At 41.2% G+C, this 22,114-nt stretch overlaps 1 protein-coding gene across 18 annotated transcripts in view; it reads left to right on the forward strand.

Moving 5' to 3' along the window:
* KLF12 (KLF transcription factor 12) overlaps positions 1-22,114 on the forward strand; it is a 247,046-nt gene that overhangs the window by 168,676 nt on the left and 56,256 nt on the right. For 16 of the 18 annotated variants that reach the window (XM_083826745.1, XM_083826755.1, XM_083826746.1 and 13 more), the window contains 2 exons: positions 12,000-12,059; positions 20,085-20,126. The exons of 1 other annotated variant lie outside the window; for it this stretch is intronic. In XM_083826745.1, coding sequence (XP_083682871.1) covers positions 12,000-12,059; positions 20,085-20,126 — 102 coding nt within the window. The remainder of the gene's footprint in view (positions 1-11,999; positions 12,060-20,084; positions 20,127-22,114) is intronic. One more of the 18 variants, XM_083826756.1, reaches the window with a different exon arrangement.

Here is a 22,114-nt window from a genome sequence, read left to right on the forward strand (position 1 = left end):
CATGAAGAATAGAGTAATTGAAAGGAAATTAGTGAGGGGCTTTGAACATTTTTTCCATTACTGTTATTTTTCTGTGTGCTTTTACTTACTGGAGGGACAAAAACCAGGCTCTTAATTTAATTCCTTTATTGCTTATTTAAAAAAAAAAAGAAAAAAAGAAAAAGTTTATCACTAACATTAGTAATTCTGTAGATGCATAAGCTTGCTCAGTCACTGTAGCAGCTGGAAGGGAACCAACTGTGAGGTAAATAAGTATTAATATCCCCATTTCATAGGTGAGGAAAATGAGGTTATGTGTAAAGGTCACCCTGTAAGTCTGAAGCAGAGCTGGAAATAGAACTAGAGCCTCCAGGCACTAAAGCCTGTGCTACCCCTACAAAACATATTACTCTATCCGAGAGGTTCAAACTGTGGGCATTCTGGACGTTATTAAATAGGAAGGGATATAATAAAGGCCATTAGACGCTGTTATATAATTTATTATAAATGCATTTTAAATGTTGTAACTCAATATCTAAAAGTACTTACATATTGTTGGTTTTTATTTCTTCCATGCCATCAATAGCCAGAAGCGCTGATGTTCCCAAAGCTATGTTCTGTATGCTGAGAGAAAACTAAGCTGTGTGTTGAGGGGGAACTATGTTTTTTGCATTGTTCAGGCGGTTGGCCAATGTGTTTTCTTCCTGAGGTGTTCCTTACTTCACCCTTTTCCCACCTAAGTCACCCCTCCCACCCACTCCCGAAGATGCAGGAAGGAAGAGGTGGTGTTGCAGACAAGACTGGCAGTAGTGATTCTGCACTGCATCCAGCCATGCTGCCTCTCTGAAACAGTCCACCTTTCACAACCCAGAAGGGCTTTCACCAGACACCCGCTAATTCATCTTCTGGTCAAGCACAGTAACTGCGATCCTCAAATCTACATTCCCCCTAAGCAGAGAGGGAGTTCATTATGGCCAAGGCAGGGTGTTGGCTCCCACTGCAATTAGCATGCTCCCATTCTGACAGTGGTAAAGGAAGGAAACGATTCTTCACAAGTGACACTGCTGCTTGATTGACAGGCCTCGCACATATTTTGAATTTGCTAGTAACAACACCAGGCCCTGAAGTGCTAAGTATTTTTTTCTCAGTTTATAGCACACATAATAAGCCAGAAAAATAATACAATCCGTCATTATTTTGAACTAAATAGTTTTGCCTAATTAATGAAAAGAGAAAGAGGCATGGAGAGCTAGCAAATACTTTTAATATATGACTGGCAGGCAGATTCTATTTTATGTGATTGATTTTGATGGAACATTTAGAGAATTGGTCAAACCATGAAAAGTGTTTTCGGAATAATGCATTCCACAATTTGTGAAGGAAAATGTGTCGAATATTGCTTGGCTGGCTCTGGAGCATGAGAATTAAATTAAGAAATTTAATAATATAACATCAACTCATCCTTGTTACAGGTTATATTTAAACAGTAATCTGTTAGTTTATTTCAAAAGCCCCATTAGGAAAATTTAATTTGACTGTGATCTGCAATTTGTCTTATTTTTCACTTCATTCTCAGTCATAGACGCTGTACGTACAGCTGCCGAGCTGAAAAGAGATGTTAGCGCATTATACCAACTCCACTCAATCTATTTCTTCCCTGGTCTATAATATATTGCCTTACAGACAGGCTCCATTCCGTATAATTTTGGCATCTAATGTGTACCTTAATTTTAGATGTCTAGCAAAGCAGTCCTCTGAAAATAAAAGACCACATTCTACATACTGTTGTTGCAGAGAAGAAAGTGCCTTTGAAGCTTTCCAAAGGGAGATCCTGTGTGCTCAGTTTGGCAGCTAAACTTAGTAGTCAGGAATTTCCTCTGAAGACGTGGAAAGGCACCTACCATTCTGCTGAGTAACTGGGCAGCGTAGGTGCACGCATAGAAAGACCGCCTAAATCTTAGTAAGTCGTAGGTCTAAGCTAAGTGTTGAGGTGAAGCAGGCTGGACCTCAGAGTATTGAAGACTGTCCCATAGCATTTAGTCTTTCTTAAGTGAGCTTGTCAGTGCTTTCTTGTGAATAGTTCTACAGTTAACAACGAAAAATAACTTACTGCTGAGAGAGAGTCTTCTCTTTCTATCTGGGAAGTACAGCATGGCACCTCCAAAGGGATGGCATTATCCTTTCCTTCAATATTATATTGCTGTTGTGCAGTCTTGCCTTTGTTAAACATAACACTAAGCCGAGTTTTTACATGACAGTGGCACGTGCCAGACAACAACGGACCTTTTCCAGTTTGTGTTTCAGACATTTTTTAAATTGTCCTTCATAAGGATATTTAATTATATATATGTATATAAATATATTTGTCTATTGGCCCTTATTCCCCAACTGCCTAATTGGACATCTGCAGCATAGGTACCTGCATCCAAGCTAGTTATCTGGCCTCACGGCACACGGAGAGCACAGCAGGTGATGTGCCCAAGTGGTAATTCTCTGAAACTATGCTAGCTGTCTAATTTAGGGAGAGAGTTAAGCCCATGAGCTCCCATTCCTCCCCACTGACTGCAGGCCCTGCAGTTCTCTGGTGTGAGGTGAGGGTAAGCCACCCCATGGCCTGACTCAGGAGTCACCGTCCCCGGGGGTGTTCAAGGCAAGGTTGGAGGTGGCGCTTACAGACATGGTTTAGTGGGTGGTATTGGGTGGTAGGGGGATGGTTGGACCAGATGGTCTGGAAGGTCTTTTCCAAGCTTAATGATTCTATGATTTTTAAGCTTGTTGCCTTGCAAATTACCCTTATGTGGCTAGGTCATAGGACACTTTGGAATGCTTATGTGACAGCTTTGCTTTTCGTGTCCTCTAAAAGTGAAGGCATCCTCCTGTGTTTCTGCTTTGTTTTAAGTCCACTATAGTCTAACTAGAAAAAAAAATATCTTACCAGTAAAAATTCTGACAATCAAACACTAAGAGACACATGTTTGGCATTAGTTCTTATTTACTTAAACAGAATGTAATTCACTTGCATATTTGTAAAATAACCAAGTATGACTATTTTTTCTCAGGAAAATTGCCTTCTTGCTGCTAGCTTTATATTGGCAGAGCTTGCAAATTTCTCAGTACTTCTTTCGGAATTACTTCATAGTCCTTCTTCAGTTCAGCAAACCCAATCAATAAAGTAAAGTTATAGATAAACAAAGTCATTATTTCCAGCAGGGCACTTGGGTGAAATTTCTTTATGTGAGAGTGCTGCTTTATGGCAGTTCCTGTGCTTTACCATAACTTGGACTAGGAATAATTTATTAATCTCAGATAATTTGCTCTGGTTGATAATAAATATTGCCACGATATGTGGATTTCAGTGGGCTTTGCACTGTAAGCAACATTTCATCCTTTTCGTAGCATGTTTTACAAACTCATTCTGACATGTAGCTCTCTAACAAAGAACAGATTTGCCTTTATATACCTGACACCGCTGGGTGCTTATTACACAGCCAGAATAGCATCATATATTCAGGGTCAAATCTCAGATACACTCCAGAATTCTTTATGAAGCCAAGAAAAGAGAAAGCATTAGTCAAGCCCTAGAAGACCAGTAAAATTTTTAAGTTCCCCTTTTGGAGGCAGAGTGCTGTTCCCTCAGCATGGCAGCCCTCCCACCCCTCCATTGCCCTGATGCAGTGGGGCTCAGGAGCCATCCCATGGCACACAGCAACACAAACCTTGAACGGGGCATTCAGCTTCTTCTTGCCCTGCACACTTGCACCGTAAAACCTCAGTATTTCAGACCACGTAGCTCTCTCCCCCAAACACACATGCCATGTGATTTCTCCTACCTGCAGAGACTGAGGGCAGCAGTGGGAGAGGCAGAGGGAGGGTGGTTTTTAGTGTGAGCTTTTGACCAGTGTGTTGTTTAAAATCCAAAGATCCAGAAATTTCTCTTTCTGCCCTTACAGACATTTCTGCTCCTTATGAGGTGTAGGTGGAGGGAACCCCTTTGATGAAACCATTTTTCCACGTCAAGGAGAAGATGGACTGTGCATATAAACTAATGTTGCTTGAGTAAGCTTCTCGTTTCTCTGTAATGAAGCAGAGACAGAAAATTCAGAGAGGAAATCCTGAATACTTGTAGTGATAGCTGCAGTTAATTCATAGAAATGTGATTTGTCATTGGGATGTGACTGTGCTGACCTTTAGCATGAACTCTTTCTTGCGCTGCGCTGGATACTGCTGGGTGCTTGTAGGAAAATGAAATTGAGGGCTTTGACCCTACTACGCGTTCTCTTTGGCTACGTTACGTGATTGATACGTTAATGCTAATGTGATCATCTTACTTTATTTTTAAATTCTGCTCGGTTTTATTATCGTAACACAGCAGAAGAAAGTTTTGGTTACTGCACGAGAGAAAAAGAAAGTCCACAGCAGATAGACAGCACAGCCACAGTACCAAGTTGATAAGTAGCTTTTGAGTCTGATTTTTTTTCTTACCTTTTCTTCTCCCTCCTTTTCTTCAATGTAAATCAACTTCTGTGTTGATTTTTATCTCTTTTGAGGTTTATAAGTGTGTTCCCATCAGCCATTCATTTTCTACACGGATAATATCTGTTTTCCTGCTTCAGCTGCAATCATTACTACTATTGTGCTGTTCATTATAGGGAACTTCTGCCTCAGTTTTTTCCTCTAGTTACTGACAAAATACTTTGCCCTGAGTCTCCCAAGAAGCATAAGTGAGAGTGTTTTGGCAGTACTTGTTTGAACTTTGCTTCTCTCTCCTCTGGTACATCCACCCTCTGTGAACAAATGCTCAATTTAAAACTGGCACACAATTGGATGGTGATTTTGCACACGGAGAGCTGAGTAGTGCTGCTCCAGAATTTCTCAATAAAGCATTTTTTTCACTGGAGAATGCTAGTTTGTCTAAAGTAAAATTGTAGGAATACATCAGCTTCAATTTGACTTTTCTCATGAAGATTTGCCAAGTCTGGGGTGCGTTTTTCCATTGCAGTAAATTTTTTCCGAGCAGAAGATTGCTCAGTTGCTGCGATGCTCATGGGGGGCACTGGGGCCCCAAACAGAGAAAACTGAATTGGCCATGAGTCTCCCACCTCCCCACAGACTCTTTTGGCATGGGGTTTCTCCTCAGCCCTCTCAAGTCACTGAACAAACCTATCTGACTCACCGAGCATTAAAAATGAGGTGCGTATGCAGATACCTAAGTGAGATGCACTGGTGACATAGAGCCCAGTAAGGCAGACAAACATCTGTATTGTGGTTGATGCCCCCACTTCGTGGATATTTCTGTCCTAGTTTTATTTTTTGTCAGCAGTCTCACATCTGTATCCTGTGGCAGAAAAGAAAGGGACTGTGCTGTGAAAAGTGTTGCTGGGTTGGACAAGGGCTGGCAGAGGAGTGCTGTGTCCCAGCCAGCTTAGGGAACCCCTGAGCAGTACTGGCTGGTGCAGTTTGGACTTAACCTTGCAGCAAGGTTCGTCTCTCATAATTTAAGCTACCTGAAAGTTAAGCTCAAGTGTTTTGGATTTTCACAGTAGTAGAGTAGAGATGTGCATACTTCTAGGTCCAATTTTTGCATCTTTCATCCAACCCTTCTCAATCATCTCATGCCTTTTGGAGGTGCCTGTCTTCCCCCATGGTTATAAAGGAGCCTGCACAAATTCCTTAGGGAGAATGGTTAACCTTAAGACTGCTAAAGTTACGTGAGGAATTGTACTCTGTGTGGTTTTCTGAGGCCATGATAGAAGTCTGTGACTCGTGAAGAAACTGAACCAGTATATCTAAACTTGGGGCCTATGCCACTGCTGTAAAGTGTGATTTATACTTACACACAGTTCAGATAACTCAGTAAAGAAGTGCTGACTTCTATAGTGTATTTAGATTGCACTTTACAAACTTATTTGTAGACCTATACTATTCTATGAAGGTTCTTTTTTTTTCTTTTTTTTTTTCTTTTGCATATGCCACATTTTACAAAAAAAAAAAAACTTAATAACTTGACAGGCTGGGCAATAAAATCAAAGGATGCCATTCTGTGCATGCACAGAGATTCTGGGATTGTTGGTGTGAAAATCTCTTGTATGTGTCTCAGAGCCTTTTGCCAGGATAACAGATTTCCCATCAGCCAGTGATCATTAGGAACAAGTGCCAGGTGGACGGCAACTGTAAATCAAAAGCAGCTTCTACAAAGAAGTTGCCATAGCTGCCTGCTTTGAAAGGATGGTATTGCTTAAATGACAGTGTATTAGGAGACAGGGATATTGTCAAATTATTCCCTGAAGAAAGCTAATGTGAAAATAAAAAGCTTTCAGCTTGGTCTACACAAAAATATTTTTTTTCCAGTCCACCCTGCAACAGTAAGTTACCAGCGACTGTTCATAGATGAGTCTAGAGCAAGGAGGCATTGCCATTAGGAAATCTGCTCTCTTCTTTTGAATCACTTTGAAGTGGTAGGCACTGAGCTGCAATACATATTTTACCATACCATTGCTAGGAGTAATATTTTCCTTTGAAGAGAAATATTTAAATTAATAAGCATAATAAGTTGAAAGAGCCAAGGAATCCCGGCCCTGTTAAAGTCCAGGTGAGTTTTACCATTAACTTAATTGCATCTAACGATTAATTCTGAAACCATAACAGAAATCTGAATGCTAAAAAGAAAAAAAAAAAAAGTAACACTTGGCCTGTTTTGAGACCAGTATAGTGCAGCAAGAGAGTTATTTGTAACATTTGGGTTCACAGATAACTTTCTGTATGTCTGTTTCATTACCTTTATCCATCACAAACAAACTTTCAAAGATCTTGTTTCCTGGCTTCAGTTCAGTATCTATATTTAATTGTCTCATATAATTGTCTTCTCAAAAATAGATTAAATTTGTTAATTCGTTTTAATTTTAGTCCAAGAAGTGCCAATCATTTCAAGGTAGTTATCAAACTTTGTCGTTATTGGGATTTTACATCACTAAACATGTTTACACAAGTGTGCCTTGGAATAAAACGCCCCAAAACAATAGAGTATGATTATAATTCATATAGCACTTTTTATCTTTGGAGTGCTTTGCAAACATTAACTAATTAAATTGTACGGGTCCCCTGTGTGTTCAAATATTATAATTATCTGCAGGTTAGTGACTTGCTTAAGGCACACAGCAAAGCAGAGGATGAGCTGGGATCTATTCCCACGCTAAATCCACTGCTCTGTGTTGCTCCAGAGTGAAGCTCTAGTCATTAGTGGTTAGCTATGTGAAATGCCTTTTATTGATGGAGAAGGATGCATTGTGTGATTGCTTCAAGAGCATGACACTGAAATATGAATTATAAGTAACAATATGTATGACTGCTACCCAGTTAGCAGTTTGTGTGCCTATTTGGCAGGAGTTTCCCCGATGATTCATTATTCAGCTTTTTCTGTATTTTCTTTCTAAATCAGCACAGAAAGCAGAGGCAGAAAGGTGTGCATTAAGAAATTCAGAGCTGCAGCAAATACTCGTCAGCGTGGATTAGACAGCAGAACTCTGCCAGAAAAAGCCGGAATAAAACTACCTCAGTGAACTGCTACCTTGACTTACTGATAAGAAAAAGAAAGAGCATTGTCCTCTGCTGTCACTTGAGCCAAAATTACTTCTTTTTTCATTATCTAGATCAGATAAGTTTTTATCTTTCCTTTTCCATATGGCAGTTCCTGTGATTTTGTGACAGACAAACATGCAGCACAATTAATTCTTAATAGCAGTGCTCATACCAACATATGAAAAGTGTTTCCTGAGTGTTCAGATCAGTGAATGCAAAAACATGAAGGAAGTTGTGTAGGTCCCAGGTATATGTAAAAGGCATGCAAAGGAGGGCACTCTTAAGACAGGAATACCATTCAGCCAGGCATAATTGAGTAAGCATGTGAATACAAGACTCTAAACAAACAAACAAACAAACAAAAAAACCACCACCAACAACAAAAACCACAGTGTATTTTTTCTACTGTTCTCCTTTCTTCTTCACAATGGGGAAAGGTTGTCGTGGGTTTTCCCCTTTATTAGCTCCATCTTGTTTCACTAAGAGTCACTCCACTGCAACCTCATTTCTCACAGCAAGTTCTTTTTAGGCTTCAGGTAAAGAGGAATGACAGGAGGTTCCTGGATGATGGATATAGAAGAAATTTTTGTGCTGAGCCCTTGTGCCGAAAAGGTGTCGTTGTCCATGGGTATGTGGCCGAGGACGTGACCATTACTATTTTGGACACTTCAAGGCAGGGATAATTGGAGCTTAAAGCAACCACACATGTGAAGTTACTCTAGGCAAAATGAAAGGAACTGAAGGCTGAAATAAGAGAGAAAGCAAATCAGTGGCTGAGACAATGTCTAATGCTGAGGTGTGTCAGAAGTAACAGTCACAAGTGCCAGAGTCAAGCTTCTTTGTTGTAGCCATGACACACAAAAGACACGTCAAGAATGAAGTTCTGGGCAACATTTTTATTTATTTATCCCCCTGGGATATACTGAGCTGCTGCAGGATAGTGATGCACGGAAATAGGAAAACTGAGGCAGGAAGAAACTAAAGAGGAGACCAGAGTGGATCAAACCCACTCTTGCTTAGCCTGTGTCATTAAGCTCAGGCAGAATGGAGTGGGCTGGCAGGTCAGAGGCTGCCCTGAAAAAATGCTCATCCTAAGGCTTGTCTACAGTGGCTGCTGCATGGGGAAACCTCCAGCATTTCAAGCAGAACCCAAAAATGAGAGAGCTGATGACCATAGCTTTCTCTCTGGTCAGGTGGCCAAAGAGTCAGAGTCAAATAAGTTCATAGGAGGAGCTAGAATAATGACTGAATATACACAAATCTCAATCACAGAGGTTTTGAAAGTGGAAGAACAGGATAATGTTTAGTAAATTATTTGCTTAGCTAGAGAGGTTGATTCCCTTTGCACTCAGCATTTCCACTGCCTGACTTTTTTTTTTTTTTTGTATCACTGTATAATTTCTCTGAGCTTCTTAGCCACCACTAAGGCAGAGTCTTGCTTGCAAATGTGTTTGAATCCTAATAGCACGCTCTACCAAGAACATGCAGTTTTGTAATGGGCACACGCCTGTTAATGTACCACATGGCATAGAGATACCACTAGTCCCATACAATGTGCATGAGCTACATGTGCTCAGAGTCAGGATGAACCATGCAGGCACTTGGGACAAGGTGTGGACTGTCAACTTTGGGGTCCTGGTGGAAGCGTTGTAAGGTTATAAAATATGTGTTTGGCTCCAGTGGTTTCAGAGCACCTACACAAGGTATCAGCACTCCCTTAGTATCATCAGCGGAGAGTTAAATGCTCTGGTTACCTGCTAGGTGCATGGCTGTGGGTCATCTCTGTTCTCTGTGGAGCTTGTGACCTGATCATTAAAGCCAAAGTTTGGAAAAAAAAAGTTTACATTGCCAACTTCTCATTGTGGAAAATGAGAGAGCAAGCACTCTATTCAGAGCTTACCTGCTTCTACCTGTTTTAAAACCCATCCTATCCTCTTCCTAGCAGCCTCACAGGAGGGGATCCACTCTTTCTAAAGATATGATGGGCAGGGGCAGCAGTCATGCAGCCACCTACCTGTGGCATAAAAAACTAGTGGTTAGCACACTGACTCAGGAAGCCAGACACCCAAGTTTGCCAACTGAATACAAGGCTAGGATGCAAAAGATACCCAGGAGTGGCCCCACAACATCCTTTTTCTCTTCTTTTTCCTCCTACACTGGTATTTTGCATTGGAAAGTGACTATTAGAGATCCCTTTTTATGCTGAATCCATGTTGTCGAGTGTGTTTTAGCCATTTCCAGAGCACAGAAAAACTTCAGCCCCGGAGGCAAGGGTTGGGCTTCTGGATCAGAGCAGCGTTGGGGTGGGAGGTAGGTGCTCAACTGTCCAGACAGGATGCATAGGCATGCACTTAAATGCCAGTTTCTCCCTTCTATTCCTCATCCACCCCAACATGAATGGTATTTTAAGGTACATTTTAATCTGAAAATGTGGCTTGTAAACTTGTTTGTCCCACTCAGATGTTAGTAAAGTGAGAATAAGGCAGCCAGCTAGGGGCAGGAAACTCGTCAGCCACTCAGGCTAAGTTGTCCCACTTGCGAGCCACAGCCTTTTGGCTTTCAGGCCAAACCAAGGGGAACATTGCAAGTTTTAGGTGTCTTTTGGGTTCTTTGAAAGATGGATTTTCTGGTGGTTTTTCTCTTTAGTGCCTAGATACTGGAAGTTCTTACCAGAGTTTTAATTGTCTGCTGAATTTCCCATTGGCAAAAATCCAGCATGCAAACACTTCTCATCTTCACCAGCTGTATTTTTTGCCTGCCATATTGCTTATGTGTTAAAAATGGAACTTTATGAAAATAATTGTACAAAGTTTAGTCATGGTTTCAGAGTAATGTATTGCTGTCTGTATTAGCTTTGGGAATAAGTATTTTTTTAGTAAGACATGGAGTGAGCTAAAAGGCGATTATAAATTAATTGACAGGGGAGAGAACGGTCAATGGCACGGTTTCCAGTTACCATTTTTCCAATGCACGTTGAGTTCAGTTGAGGGTTAATGGGGTGGGGGAGGTTTTGTCCAGTGCCTTTGGTTACCTACGGGTGCAATTGTGAAATAAACCTGTACCTAGTGATCTCATGGGACACATACCTCAGATGCACTTCTGCAGAATGCAGAAACTCTGCATGTGGAGTGGAGAAAAAGGGTGGGAAAAGCAATGTCAGGCCATGATAGAGCTGATAAATTACAGATTGCTATGAAGGTTCTTTGCAGCCTTTAGTCATTTTGGTGGCAGATTTCTGTCATTATCAGAAATTTATCATTTAGCAAATGGCAAAATCGAACAGTAAAGAAGACAAATATTTACTGTACACTTCAAGCATAGAAATGTGAGAGGTTTGAAGGATGCTGTGCAAAATCTTGGGAAAAAAAAACAGATTATTTGTAAATGTTGAGGTGCCAAGTTAGGCCACAGGTTACCAAGGGCCAAAGGTAAGAGCAGTTAGATAAATCTAGAGAAGTTTCTTTGCAAGTTTCCTTTTACTTTCAACAATTACTGTGCCAACCCCAACCTGAGCATTTTAACTGATCGCTATAAAGAATCCAAAATGTTTGCAGTGCAAATGCAATGAACAGCTAGCGTGCTCTAACATTTTTTTATGATTCATGTTATTATTCTAATATTTTTTGCTAGCTTCTTGGGCGTTGTCCTCAGACTAATTTTGTGGTACGTCTGAGGTCTAAACCACAGAGGGAAGGACTGAAGTGGGTTATTCATAGACTTGGCTTTTTACAGGTTTTTCTTTTTTTCTTTTCTAACATGGTGGAACTTTTTCAGAAAGCCAGCTGTCTGTTGCTTCTTGTTTGAGTACATGTAGTAGATCAGAAGTTGTCAGTGAAAAGGACTACTCCATGTAGTCCAAATCACAGCATGAGGGTTTATGCAGCTATTACATAGTACGTTTGTATTGTTCAATATTCCAGATAATATCATAGCAGATTATCTATTTTCCCTGGAGTCTCAGTTTTAAGTAAAAGCATTTATGGCTAGGTCATTCTATGGTGTGTTAGGAATAATGTTGCTTAAGCAGCACAATTTTGGGAGGGGATGTGTGCTCTAGCCTCTATTCCCTCTTCACACAATGTCTGTCTGCTCAAGATTCTCCTTAATGTTTTCTTCTTGGTCACTGATTATTTTTTAATGAGAAAATGTGATCCACCATGATCCAGAATGACCACCACCAAGTGACACCTGGGCCCTTAAGCCTTGACTCTACTCCCACACAAATTAATGGCAGAGCTCCTAATGACCTGTTTAGTATTAGCTGGGGCCTCTACAGAGCAATTTCAGTTTAAGGAGGAGTTTTAAAACGAATGGAAAAATCTTAAATCCCTTCCATGCTGAGGCCGTGTGCTTACTTTGCAGTAAGTGTTCCTCAACTTTGTCTAAGTCCCCTGCAATTGTTTGGGGTAACTTAAAATTCCTAATTGTCTGTGTTCAATTTCCAGAGAGAGCATGTGGGGCTGTGCCAGGTCAGCTGCTAACCCTTTTCGTTTTTTCAACTCCAGGTATGAAGCATTTTATTGTGTATTATATAATGTTCTGTTTTATTGACGAAGCCTAGTAGCAGTACTTTTCAGCTTTCTTTCCCTCTTTATGTCATGGCTGGGGGATATGTGGGGCTGGGCAAGGTCCAAAGTTGATTTTTGGTTTTGTTTTTCATCTTCTGGGGGCTGGGAGGGTGGTGGTGTGCATTGTGGGAAAACTGCAATTTTTCCAAATCCTAGTAAATAAAATATGAGAATAGCAAAGAAGAATCCTGTCTAATGTTTGATAATGCAGTTGAAAATGTCCAAAGTAGCCTACTGAAATTGAGTAATAACTTACTTTACCCAAGGTTAACGTGGATCAACGTAACATATGTTCTAATGGGTCATTGTCAATTACCACAAAATAGTAGATGAGCAAAGCTGTAAAATGTAGGAAGAGGTATTTGCAAACGTCTCCTTGCTGTTTTTTCAAGGATGCCAAAATCTTAAAACCTTGCTGTGTAATGTGCCTAGTAGATAACCTGCTTTAGAGTGCAGAGTTTACACCGAAGTCCAGTGGCAGGTTCCAGCAAGTGTTGTAATACCAGTAACACCATCAGGTGCCTCGGGTTGACCTCGCGCATACAGGTCATACATGACAGAACAGGTGTACCAGTGCTGTCAGGGATGCTGTTTTTGCTGGATTCATTGCTCATGCTTTATTGGGTTTAAAAATGGTATGCAACAAAATGTCAGCTCTCGGTGCGTTTGCTTGTCTGTCCTCATCTCTTCCTTTGTTTTGTGGGCCCGTAAAAAGATTTCTTTGGAGTTGTGTTATGTGACAAGTGTAAACCCGTCAACTCTCTACTTTGTTTACTCTTAGTAATCCACAAAACCTCTGTCTGTGGAGTACCAAAGGAGAAACAACTTCCTACATTCACTACAAGCAAATAATTGCATCAGAAATCTAATTCTTCATGTTTATAAGCAGATCTAAGCTTCGTAAGAAAATTAAGAAGATGGCATATTTAAAAGCAATTACACTTTCAAATTGCTAATGAGTAGTCAAATACCGAAGTCGTTCCTCAAGTCTCCTCATATCACCAATTTGCAGTTAATTGCGTTACAACTAGTATATTTATATTAAAAATTTGCAGGATTTTATTACTCAAACACTCTCAAAGTAGCAGCAGCAACTTCTCTTTTAAGACCAGTACAAAGCTTTTGAGATTTACTTGAGAACAAAAATATAACGTTATTAACAGAACTTGATGTCTTGAGAAGATATTTTTATTTAAACAATAATAAAATAGAATTTCCTTTTAGAAGTTTCCACTCAAAATTTCAGTGTAATTGAACGTATCACTATAGCTTCAGAAACTGCTGAAGAAACTACTAATCTCTCAAAGTGTTAATAAATAAATAAATGATAATAAGTATTAATAAATAAATAAATGCCTCGCACATACAATTTTAGATACAGACTCAGCTATAATTATTAATAATAGTCTATATAAACACTTCTATTCTACAGGAAGCATTTTCAAGAGAGAGGCTTATGTTGTCAATTTTTTTCTCAAGTTTTTATGTTGTCAATAATTTGCTCAAAAAATTCATTTTGAATTTACACATACCATAACAAAGAACATGATATCCTACTTGTAAGACCCCCTGAACAGCCTGGATGATTATAAGTAGATGAAGATTGCATGGGGCATCTCAGTGCTCTAAACAACTGCAAATTTGTTGGCTCTGGCTGGAGTGAGATGAGGCTGAAATATAATATTTTGGTAAGACACATAGCTGTTCATAAAACCCTAAACTTGGAAGAGAGATATAGGGTCTTCTCTGTCTTTTTAAAATAATGGAGCAAATTGTTCAGGAAGGTCACATCTGTCAAACCTTGTTTAGGCCATGTGGGCCTATCTGCAGGGTGAAAGGTGGAAGTAAGGCCAATGAGATGAATTTAAATTTAATCAGTGTATCACCTAAAATTATGAATTCCTATGGTTCACTTAACACTTCTTGCACTGCTAGGAGTATTCATCACAGCTGGTCTTGCTTCTTGGAGTATAGAGCTATTAACAGCTTAGGAACACTAACTACTTGTCAGAAATGAACTGTTACAATTAAATAGAGCTATGCAAGTGTATGTATTTCATTTGAATGAAATTTTACGCATCCTCAGTTCTCTTCCTTTTTTCATTTTTTTCTTACTAAAGTTACGTTTTCCCCCTGAATTTCAAGAAAACTATTTTCCATAAAATGATACTCACAGTGATGGTGTTTTAGTTACGAGAGTGCAAAAACGTTCACAGATATTTGATTTTCTTTGTGACAGCGGGGGAACAGAGTGGATCACAAAGTCTTGAAGAAACATTTTTTGTAGGTTGTTCATATTGTGCTCATGAAATCTCTTAGTTTTACTCAAAACCGATCCCATGCGTTCTGCATCTGATGACCTCCATGGATGGCCACAGGCTGGGACTGTTGCTCCAGTTCATGCATGTCAACTACTCTTTTCTTGTGGTACATTGAGTATTTTGTCCATACTGCCTCTCCTGATCCAGAAGTACCCCGGTCCACCATTTCACTGTTGACAAAGTGATGTCATATGTGAATTTCAGGTGTTGGCAGGCACAACGTGCCTCTTTATCATTGGTGTCTTGGAGGCAGTACTGCTTTTATCTTGTGTAATTTACCAGCCCCCCCCCCCCCCCCCCCTTTTTTTTTTAACACCTGGTTCCACAGACTCAGCCAGATGGGAGATGTTTGGCAGCTGAAGGACCCAGATGCCAAATTCTGGAATATAGCTTTCCTGCATTGGCACATGGGTTCATTGCTGGCTCCTTGGCTTGCACCTCTGCTAGTTTGTTGGCTAGTAGCTGTCTAGCTGGCAGCTGTAGCTCTGGGGCTGCGTTGGGGTCAGGCTGCTATGGAGTTGGATGACTTCACTGATCTGAATTACCCTGCCAGACACTGTTTTCACCTTAGTTTGCTTTGACTCTCCTCTATTCAAAGACAAACGTTTCTGCTGTTCTGTTTTATTCCTGCTGTTTGTAAGGCTAGCTCAAAGTAGTACTTCCCATTTGTCACCAGTTTAAAAAGAAAATAAGCATTGCAAAGTACACTGTTTCACTTGTTAGGATTCCCATTAAGTCGTTAGGAATGTGAGGCCCAGGTCGGTACTTGCAATTCATCTCTAGCACCAAATTGTAACTGCAGAGCACTGGATTTTAGAATAATAAATTATTGTGCCTGAACTTTGATTGCTTTCAACCACGAGTGAATCTAGCCTCTGTCAAACATTAAAAGCAACATGTTTGGGGAGACAATCTGGATCATTTTTAAGGAAAAATAATAAAGAATGATGATGATAATAAATAGAATGTAACTGCCAGAAGAAAATGCTTAATCTTCTCTTTGCCTGATTTGAAATGTCCTTGTTACATACTTTAGTTTTAGCTCATTTTTATATTATTTCTTTTTTAAACGGAGGCAATAAAAAATAAATGCATCTAGGATAGCCAAAGAGTTTGAAGCAATTCCCTAATCTATGCCTTTTCCTCCTTGCAGCTCAGTGCATAAATACTACTTCCAGTGGGGAAAAACTGAAAAATCAGGAGGTCACTAAGACTCCAGATACTTGCAGTAAAGTACAGATTAGTCATACCTGCTAGGAAATTTCTCCTTCCTTCACTCAGCTATTCTGAGAGCGTGTCGTGCTACACTGGAGGCAGTGGTACCTCCGTTTCACACTCACAGAACTTTTTTAAACCTTGAGCAAAAAGCACTTGTGCCTAGCTGAGACACCAACTTTTGCCTGTAGGTTAAGGTTAAGTTCTGCAGGGTGCTCTGACCTCTGAAGAAAGACTCCAGAATTCCCTCTTATAATCGTTGGAGACACACACCTCAGGAGTGATCAAAGGTCTTACGCATCTGATTTAGCTGTATACTTCTCTTTCCTGTCTAGGGAGCTTAAATGCTTCCATAGGAATACCAGCCCAGTCACATTAGAAACGTTTTTAGGGACCGTATAGGGGACCAGCAGGAGCTAAAAGCATCTGCTTCATTTCGAGGTAGTCCTCACAGCTTTTTCTGGATGTTAACAGAGTAGGTATGATTCTTTTGAGAAACAAGCTGGTAGCCCCAACAGCAGCGCTCCCACTTTTTGCAGAGGAACATCGTTAACTTAGCTTGTCAGGTGAGACCTGTGTTCTCAGCACAAGCATCGCAGAGACGTTTTATTCATTAGGATCCTCACACAGGCCTAATCACATGGGATATTTGTGGGATGGTGGAGTTTCTCATCTCCCTTCTTACTGAATATAGTGCACTGTATAAACAAGGAGCAGAGGATGAGGAGAGTGGGTAAGGAGAGCCTGAATCATGCCTGAGTGTGGACAGGACTGGAGCTATAGGCTTAGCTCCCTGGAGCAGTGTTAGAACAGAAACAGCCCTGGACACTGAAACAGAGCTTTCACCATTTCCTTCTTGAAGCTGAGGGCCCAGATTTCCATTATGGAGCCAGGATCCCCCTTTTCTGCCCAGCTTTTATCCCCGTGATTCTTGCATTCCTTGAGGCAGAGTAACCTCGTTTCCATCGGTGCTCGTGCAGAAGACCCAGTGTCCTTTCAGGCAGTTTATTCCTGGGATGGGGGAGATGCCAAATGAACCCTTCTGTCTGAGGACTGCAACCAACATCTCTCCTTCTATGGCCAAAATCATATGAACACATGGGTACAAGGCAGGAAGTTGCCAGTGCCACCACCATCAAAACTCTGCTTCTGTTTTGGGGTTTCTTCACAAGATGTAGGCAAAGTTCAGGACATTGCCTTTGCCTGTAGATGGAAAATGGGCACCTCCCAGAGTGAGTATATGTCTTGTGGTAGTGCCTGAAGAAGCTCTGGTGTTACAGTGAAGGACCCCATGAGTTTCGGGACATGCTGGGTATGCCTATTGATGCGACAGTGGCTGGGAATGTGGTCACGGATGTAGGGAAGGCTTTTGTGTGCCTGCATTGCAAAGCGAGGTTTCAGCATGCTGGTTTCCACACCTCCTTCAAATATTTCACTTTTAAAATTGTATTTTCTTCTTTCAAATGAGCAGTTTTTAAAATGTTAATTTTTTTTAATTTTTTTTTAAATTTAACTCAATTTTAAAAAATGTTTTTTAAAGTACAAGAATTAAAGTTACTGTTCCTTTATCTGGAGGATTCCTTTTTCCCTTTTGTCTATCAGATGATGGAACTGGCTGTCCTTAATTTTTACATCTCAGCCACAATTTCTACACCATTAAAGAGTTTCTTGTCACTTTGTGTATCCCTTTGGCTTTAGAAATCATATGTAAAGGTAGAGCAAATGTTTGTTTGTTTTAAAAAAAAAAAAGGTGAATGTTGCCCCTTACACATTCTTTTCAAGTGGAAAAACAATATGTGGTAACCATTAAAAAAGGGAAAATAAACACCTGCAAAGATGATTTTCCCTTCCTTTGCAACTCTAGTATATTCTGTAGCCCAGCTAGTGCAGCCTTTAAAAAACATTTTTAAACATGCATGCTGCCAAGAGGTTGCTTTAAAACAAGTATAAGAATTTCTTGTAAGGCCTGCACTTATTCTCATAAGTGACTGCAAGGGATGAAGAGAGATGACAGAGCAAACAAAAAAATCCCATGTTTTGTTTATCAACAACTCTTTTTTTTTTTTTTTTGGCCTAATGGCAGATACTTGGAGAGAGAATCTGTTTACTTCTGTGAAAGACCTGCTTAGGGTTTGCTGAATCCCAAGGCAAAAAGAAGGCATAGTTTCCAACTTGCAAACTATTCACTGTGTGATGAGCTAAAGTCATTTGTGGGTTTGTATGTTGCGTTTTGACGTGATTAAGTGTTGTAAGTCTATTGATTTCATGCTGGGGATTAATGATGCTGAATGAAAGAGCATCAAAGAATAAAACGTGTTTACATGCCCAATTAAAATACCCTAAAAAGAGCCGGAGAACCTGTTATTGGATAGGAATGAGATAGGGCCATTCATGCATTCTGCAGCAAAAGGAAGCTGAATTAACTTCCTTAGGCATGGAGAGGAGAGCGAAGATTTGATAAGGATTGACTGTACCTTTCTGAATGCTTAACACTCGTGTTTGACTTATTATTTTGGAACAGGGGATTAAAGATTTTTCGTTATCAGTTGCTGCAGATCTGTCGTACTGAATCACTCCAAGCATGATGCTTAGCTGCCTGTGATTAATGAGACCATCTTTTAACTTGAAAACTTGTTGATGATGGCATTTTAATAAAGGACAAAACCCAGATATATTCAGTGCAACTATGGGCATGAGATACAGTAAGGATAAGGATGGTGTTTGCTGCTTTGAACTTGCATGGTACTTTCAGATCTCTTCGCCTTAGCATATCAACTGAAAAAAAATCTCATTGTTACCTTGAAATATTTATACTGCTAATTGGTTTGTATCTGCCCTCTGCAAATGTGTTTAATGGCTGTTTAAATTCACGGATCATATCACGATTTGCTGTTAGGTGTCATGTTTTGTTTACCAAGATACTGGTGGATGAAGATGGAAAAGACCTATTGTTAAATCCATCCTGTTGAAAGCCCAGTATAGACTCCTCTAATAGTATTAAAGTGTCAGTACCCATGACGTTAGCCAGAAGGCCAAGGAGAAAATGTGTTTCTGCTGTATCATCTGTGAAGAAGGATGCCGTAATGATCAAGTTAGCACGTGAAATACTTGATGCCCTGAGCTAAGGAAAAGTTCAAACACACAGACTAATACAGCTGAGTAAATATCTGACAAGACCAGCTCGTGCACACACAGTTTTTCTCTGCTGATGCTCTGATCCGGATTAGCACATGTGAGATGAATTCAGCATTCTGATACAAACTCCCATTGTCTCAGAAGGGACGGAATAATTATCCTGGGTATGGGGCAGTGGAAGGGGGGGGGGGGGGTTGACGACGTGAGATTTATTTATTTTTCCCCATTTCCACTACTTAATGCAAGACCTGAAGCCCTTAGTTACAGAACAAAGTGTCTGAGCGGTAACTGAGCTTGTGCAAACCCAAGAGAAGAGTAATGACTGCTTCTTGCAAGCTTCCTGCCTCTGTGCAGGTGCAGGAATCAGGAGCGCCTGAATAATTCATAATGTGCAAATTAGCCCCAGCTTGCTCCCACTACTCGAATCCTGCTTCTGCTTGCCTACCTAGTTGCTGGAAAGAAGAGAAATAGAGGAAGCTGGTGAAACTGGGGAGGGCAAGGCAAAAAAGTGCTGCAGCTTAAGGGCCTAAGCCACAGAAACTGCTCGACGCTGGGTGTGTTTGAAGGATTATGGAGGAATTGCAATGTGCATTATTCATTATTTATGAAGGCTTTCCTCTGGAAGCAGCAAGCTCTGGGAATCCATTCTATTGCTCTCGGAGAGGAAAAACTTCCTTTTACAAATTAAGTTTTTCCTGCTTTTATTGTTACTGTTTCTAAGAATTATTGTGTAAAAAATAATAATAATTAAAAATCTTTCAAAAGCCCATTTAAAGCCTGTTAAGCTTTTCAAGGGAGTGTGCCTTTATTATGTTGAAATATGTCTGAACTCAAGGGTCTGGAGAAATTACCCTGGAAATTTCAGATGTCAGGATGGTTTGTGCTTGGCATAAATGAGTGTTCCAAGAGCTTGTATGAAGCTAGTTATGTCTGGAGATGTAATGTGTAATCAGAGCTCGTATTTTTATCATTTAAAGGACAACAGTCCTCTACTTGAAGTTGTTAGTAATAGCTTCTCTGTGGTTTCTTAGCTGATTTTTTGTTCAGAAGAACAATACAAGAGGCAAGTTTTGCTTAATCCTTCCGCTGCATGATGCTGCAGCTCACCCAAATACTCCCAAATACAAGGCTTTGCTGAGTGCTGTTTTTAAGGCAGAGGGGATTCCGGACACAAACCTGTGAGAGATCCTTGAACCGTTTGTGTGTCGCAGGACAGAGAGGAGCCTGTCTGAAAAAGGCAGATTGTTTCTGCTGCCTGTATCTGAATATCCCTTTGAAATCTCTCCTTTAGGAGATGGAAAGACGCGACCTCCCCAGCAGGAGCAGGAGCAAGGTAAGGTAGTTCTTCACATCGGCAGGTGCTCGTATGGAGGGAGGAAAAACTCTTCATGTTTTTGCTGTGCTGAATGTGGAAAGAGAAAGGAGAAAGACCCAGCAGAAAAAAAAAAAAAAGCTTCTTTTTTAGTGGTCTGCTTTTTTTTTTTCTGTCCCCCCCCCCCCCCCCCCCCCCAATATTCCTTCTTCCTCTGTTCCCTTCTACCCCACCCCCTCTTGGCTCCTGCCTGCAGCAGCCGGGTCACGTTGCCATCATCTGTTTTTGTATTTCCCTCATTTGGGTAGCTGCAACACAAGCTGGCTCTCGTTTCTCGCTGATTCTGTCATTTCCGCTAGGCCCCAGGCTGGGCGGGCGCCAAGACCAACAGGTGATCCTTGTGGCTGCCGCACAGCAGGAAGGAGGCTGCGCGCGGAGGAGACCGCTCGCCAGAGGGGCTGCCTGGCCCCGCTCCATCTTGCTGTATAATTAACGCCCCCTCCCTCACACCCCCCCATACCGAGCAGAAAATCTGTGCGGAACGGCTCAGCTGTGGCAGCCGTCCTGGGAAAGACGTTAATAAAGAGTGCTGCGAGAGCAGCGCTGTGCAAGTGCAGGGGTGCGCCTGGTCTGAAGAGAGGAGCTGTGGTTGGCCCCCCGCAGGGACACCTCGGGGCAATGCTCACGGACTTTCTTATTAGTACAGGAGCCAGGCTGGAGTGAGGTGCTAATTCAGTTAAGCTTTTTTCTAAAAAAAGCAGCTTGTGGCGTCGCGTGGGGTTTATTTGGGCAGGGAAGGGACATCTCCAGTCAGAGAGCTGGGGGCGGCCGGCACAGAGGCAGTGCAGGCTCTGCGATCTCTGGGCATCTCCACTGGGACAGCATGACTTCACAGTAGGCATTTTTAGTGCACAAGAAATGCTCCCAGGAATCCTCAAGACCTTATTTATTTATTTATTCATTTATTTTGAGGAAACTCCTAAAGATGTTGTTGCTTTTGTTTATTACTACTTTATTTAATAAAAACAAAGTTATATCTAGGAGGTGATAGTGCCTCCACAAAACCGGTTTCGAAATACTATCTCCAAGACTTAGGTTAACCCATTGGCATATCCCATAGCGTGAGATAATGTGTCCCTGGAAACTCTAACTGCTTGTTTGTATTTGTGAGGCGGGCTGATGTCTTAAGATAGACGCTTGGTAGCCTTAATCCTCTGCAAAATAGATGGTATCTCAAATGCTTTCTGCTCCGTACACAAGGAAGCTAAATTGCCTCTTCCCACCTGTGGAGTCTGCGTTAGTGGTTTGAAAGCTGAAGGCTGTACAGAGACAAGGTCTGTAGGCACATTCGCAGGGAGCTGGGCTGTCTCCCAGTGCACCACAGCACAGCTCAGCAGCAGGGCCCGGCTGCTGGGAGAAATGAACTGGGAGGCCTCGATCAGCTCTGCCGGTGAAAATGAGGTGTTGCAGCAGATCTGCACAACAGCAAGCGTGTGCAGTGCCTGCCTGACCGTTCCTGTGGTACACAAACCAGAAGCACAAGCAGTAACGAGAGTAAACTCAGGAAAGAGCCATCAACATATTTAGTAACGCTTCTAGCAGCTAGTCGTCTGCAATCCTTTTAAGTAAGGCAGGAATCTGGGATTTCGTTTCTCTGGGAGGATATGTTGTTCTGCAGTTTGTCAGGCATCTGAAGTGGGAAAAGAGCCCTAGCAGGGACACATGGCATCCCGGAGGTAGTTTATGTGTGCGGAAACCTAAAGGTGATTCAAGACTGTAACTGCAGAAGGTTCTTCATGATTATTTAGTTTATTTCCCTTGGACACGTCTCCCTATGCTAAAATGTGCACTGATAGATATTATCATTATTTGTTAGCCCTTTTTGCCCCTTCTTTTCTCAGTGCTGGTTTACTGCTTTCATGCCTTTCAAAACCTCTGGAGTATGAGACCAATAGCAGGGACTGAGCTGTTTCCTTCGAAACAAACAATTATTCTGTTCTTTCCTCTGT

Source organism: Anser anser (assembly GCF_964211835.1).
Source record: "Anser anser genome assembly, chromosome: 1".
In the NCBI taxonomy this organism is placed as follows: Eukaryota; Metazoa; Chordata; class Aves; order Anseriformes; family Anatidae; genus Anser; species Anser anser.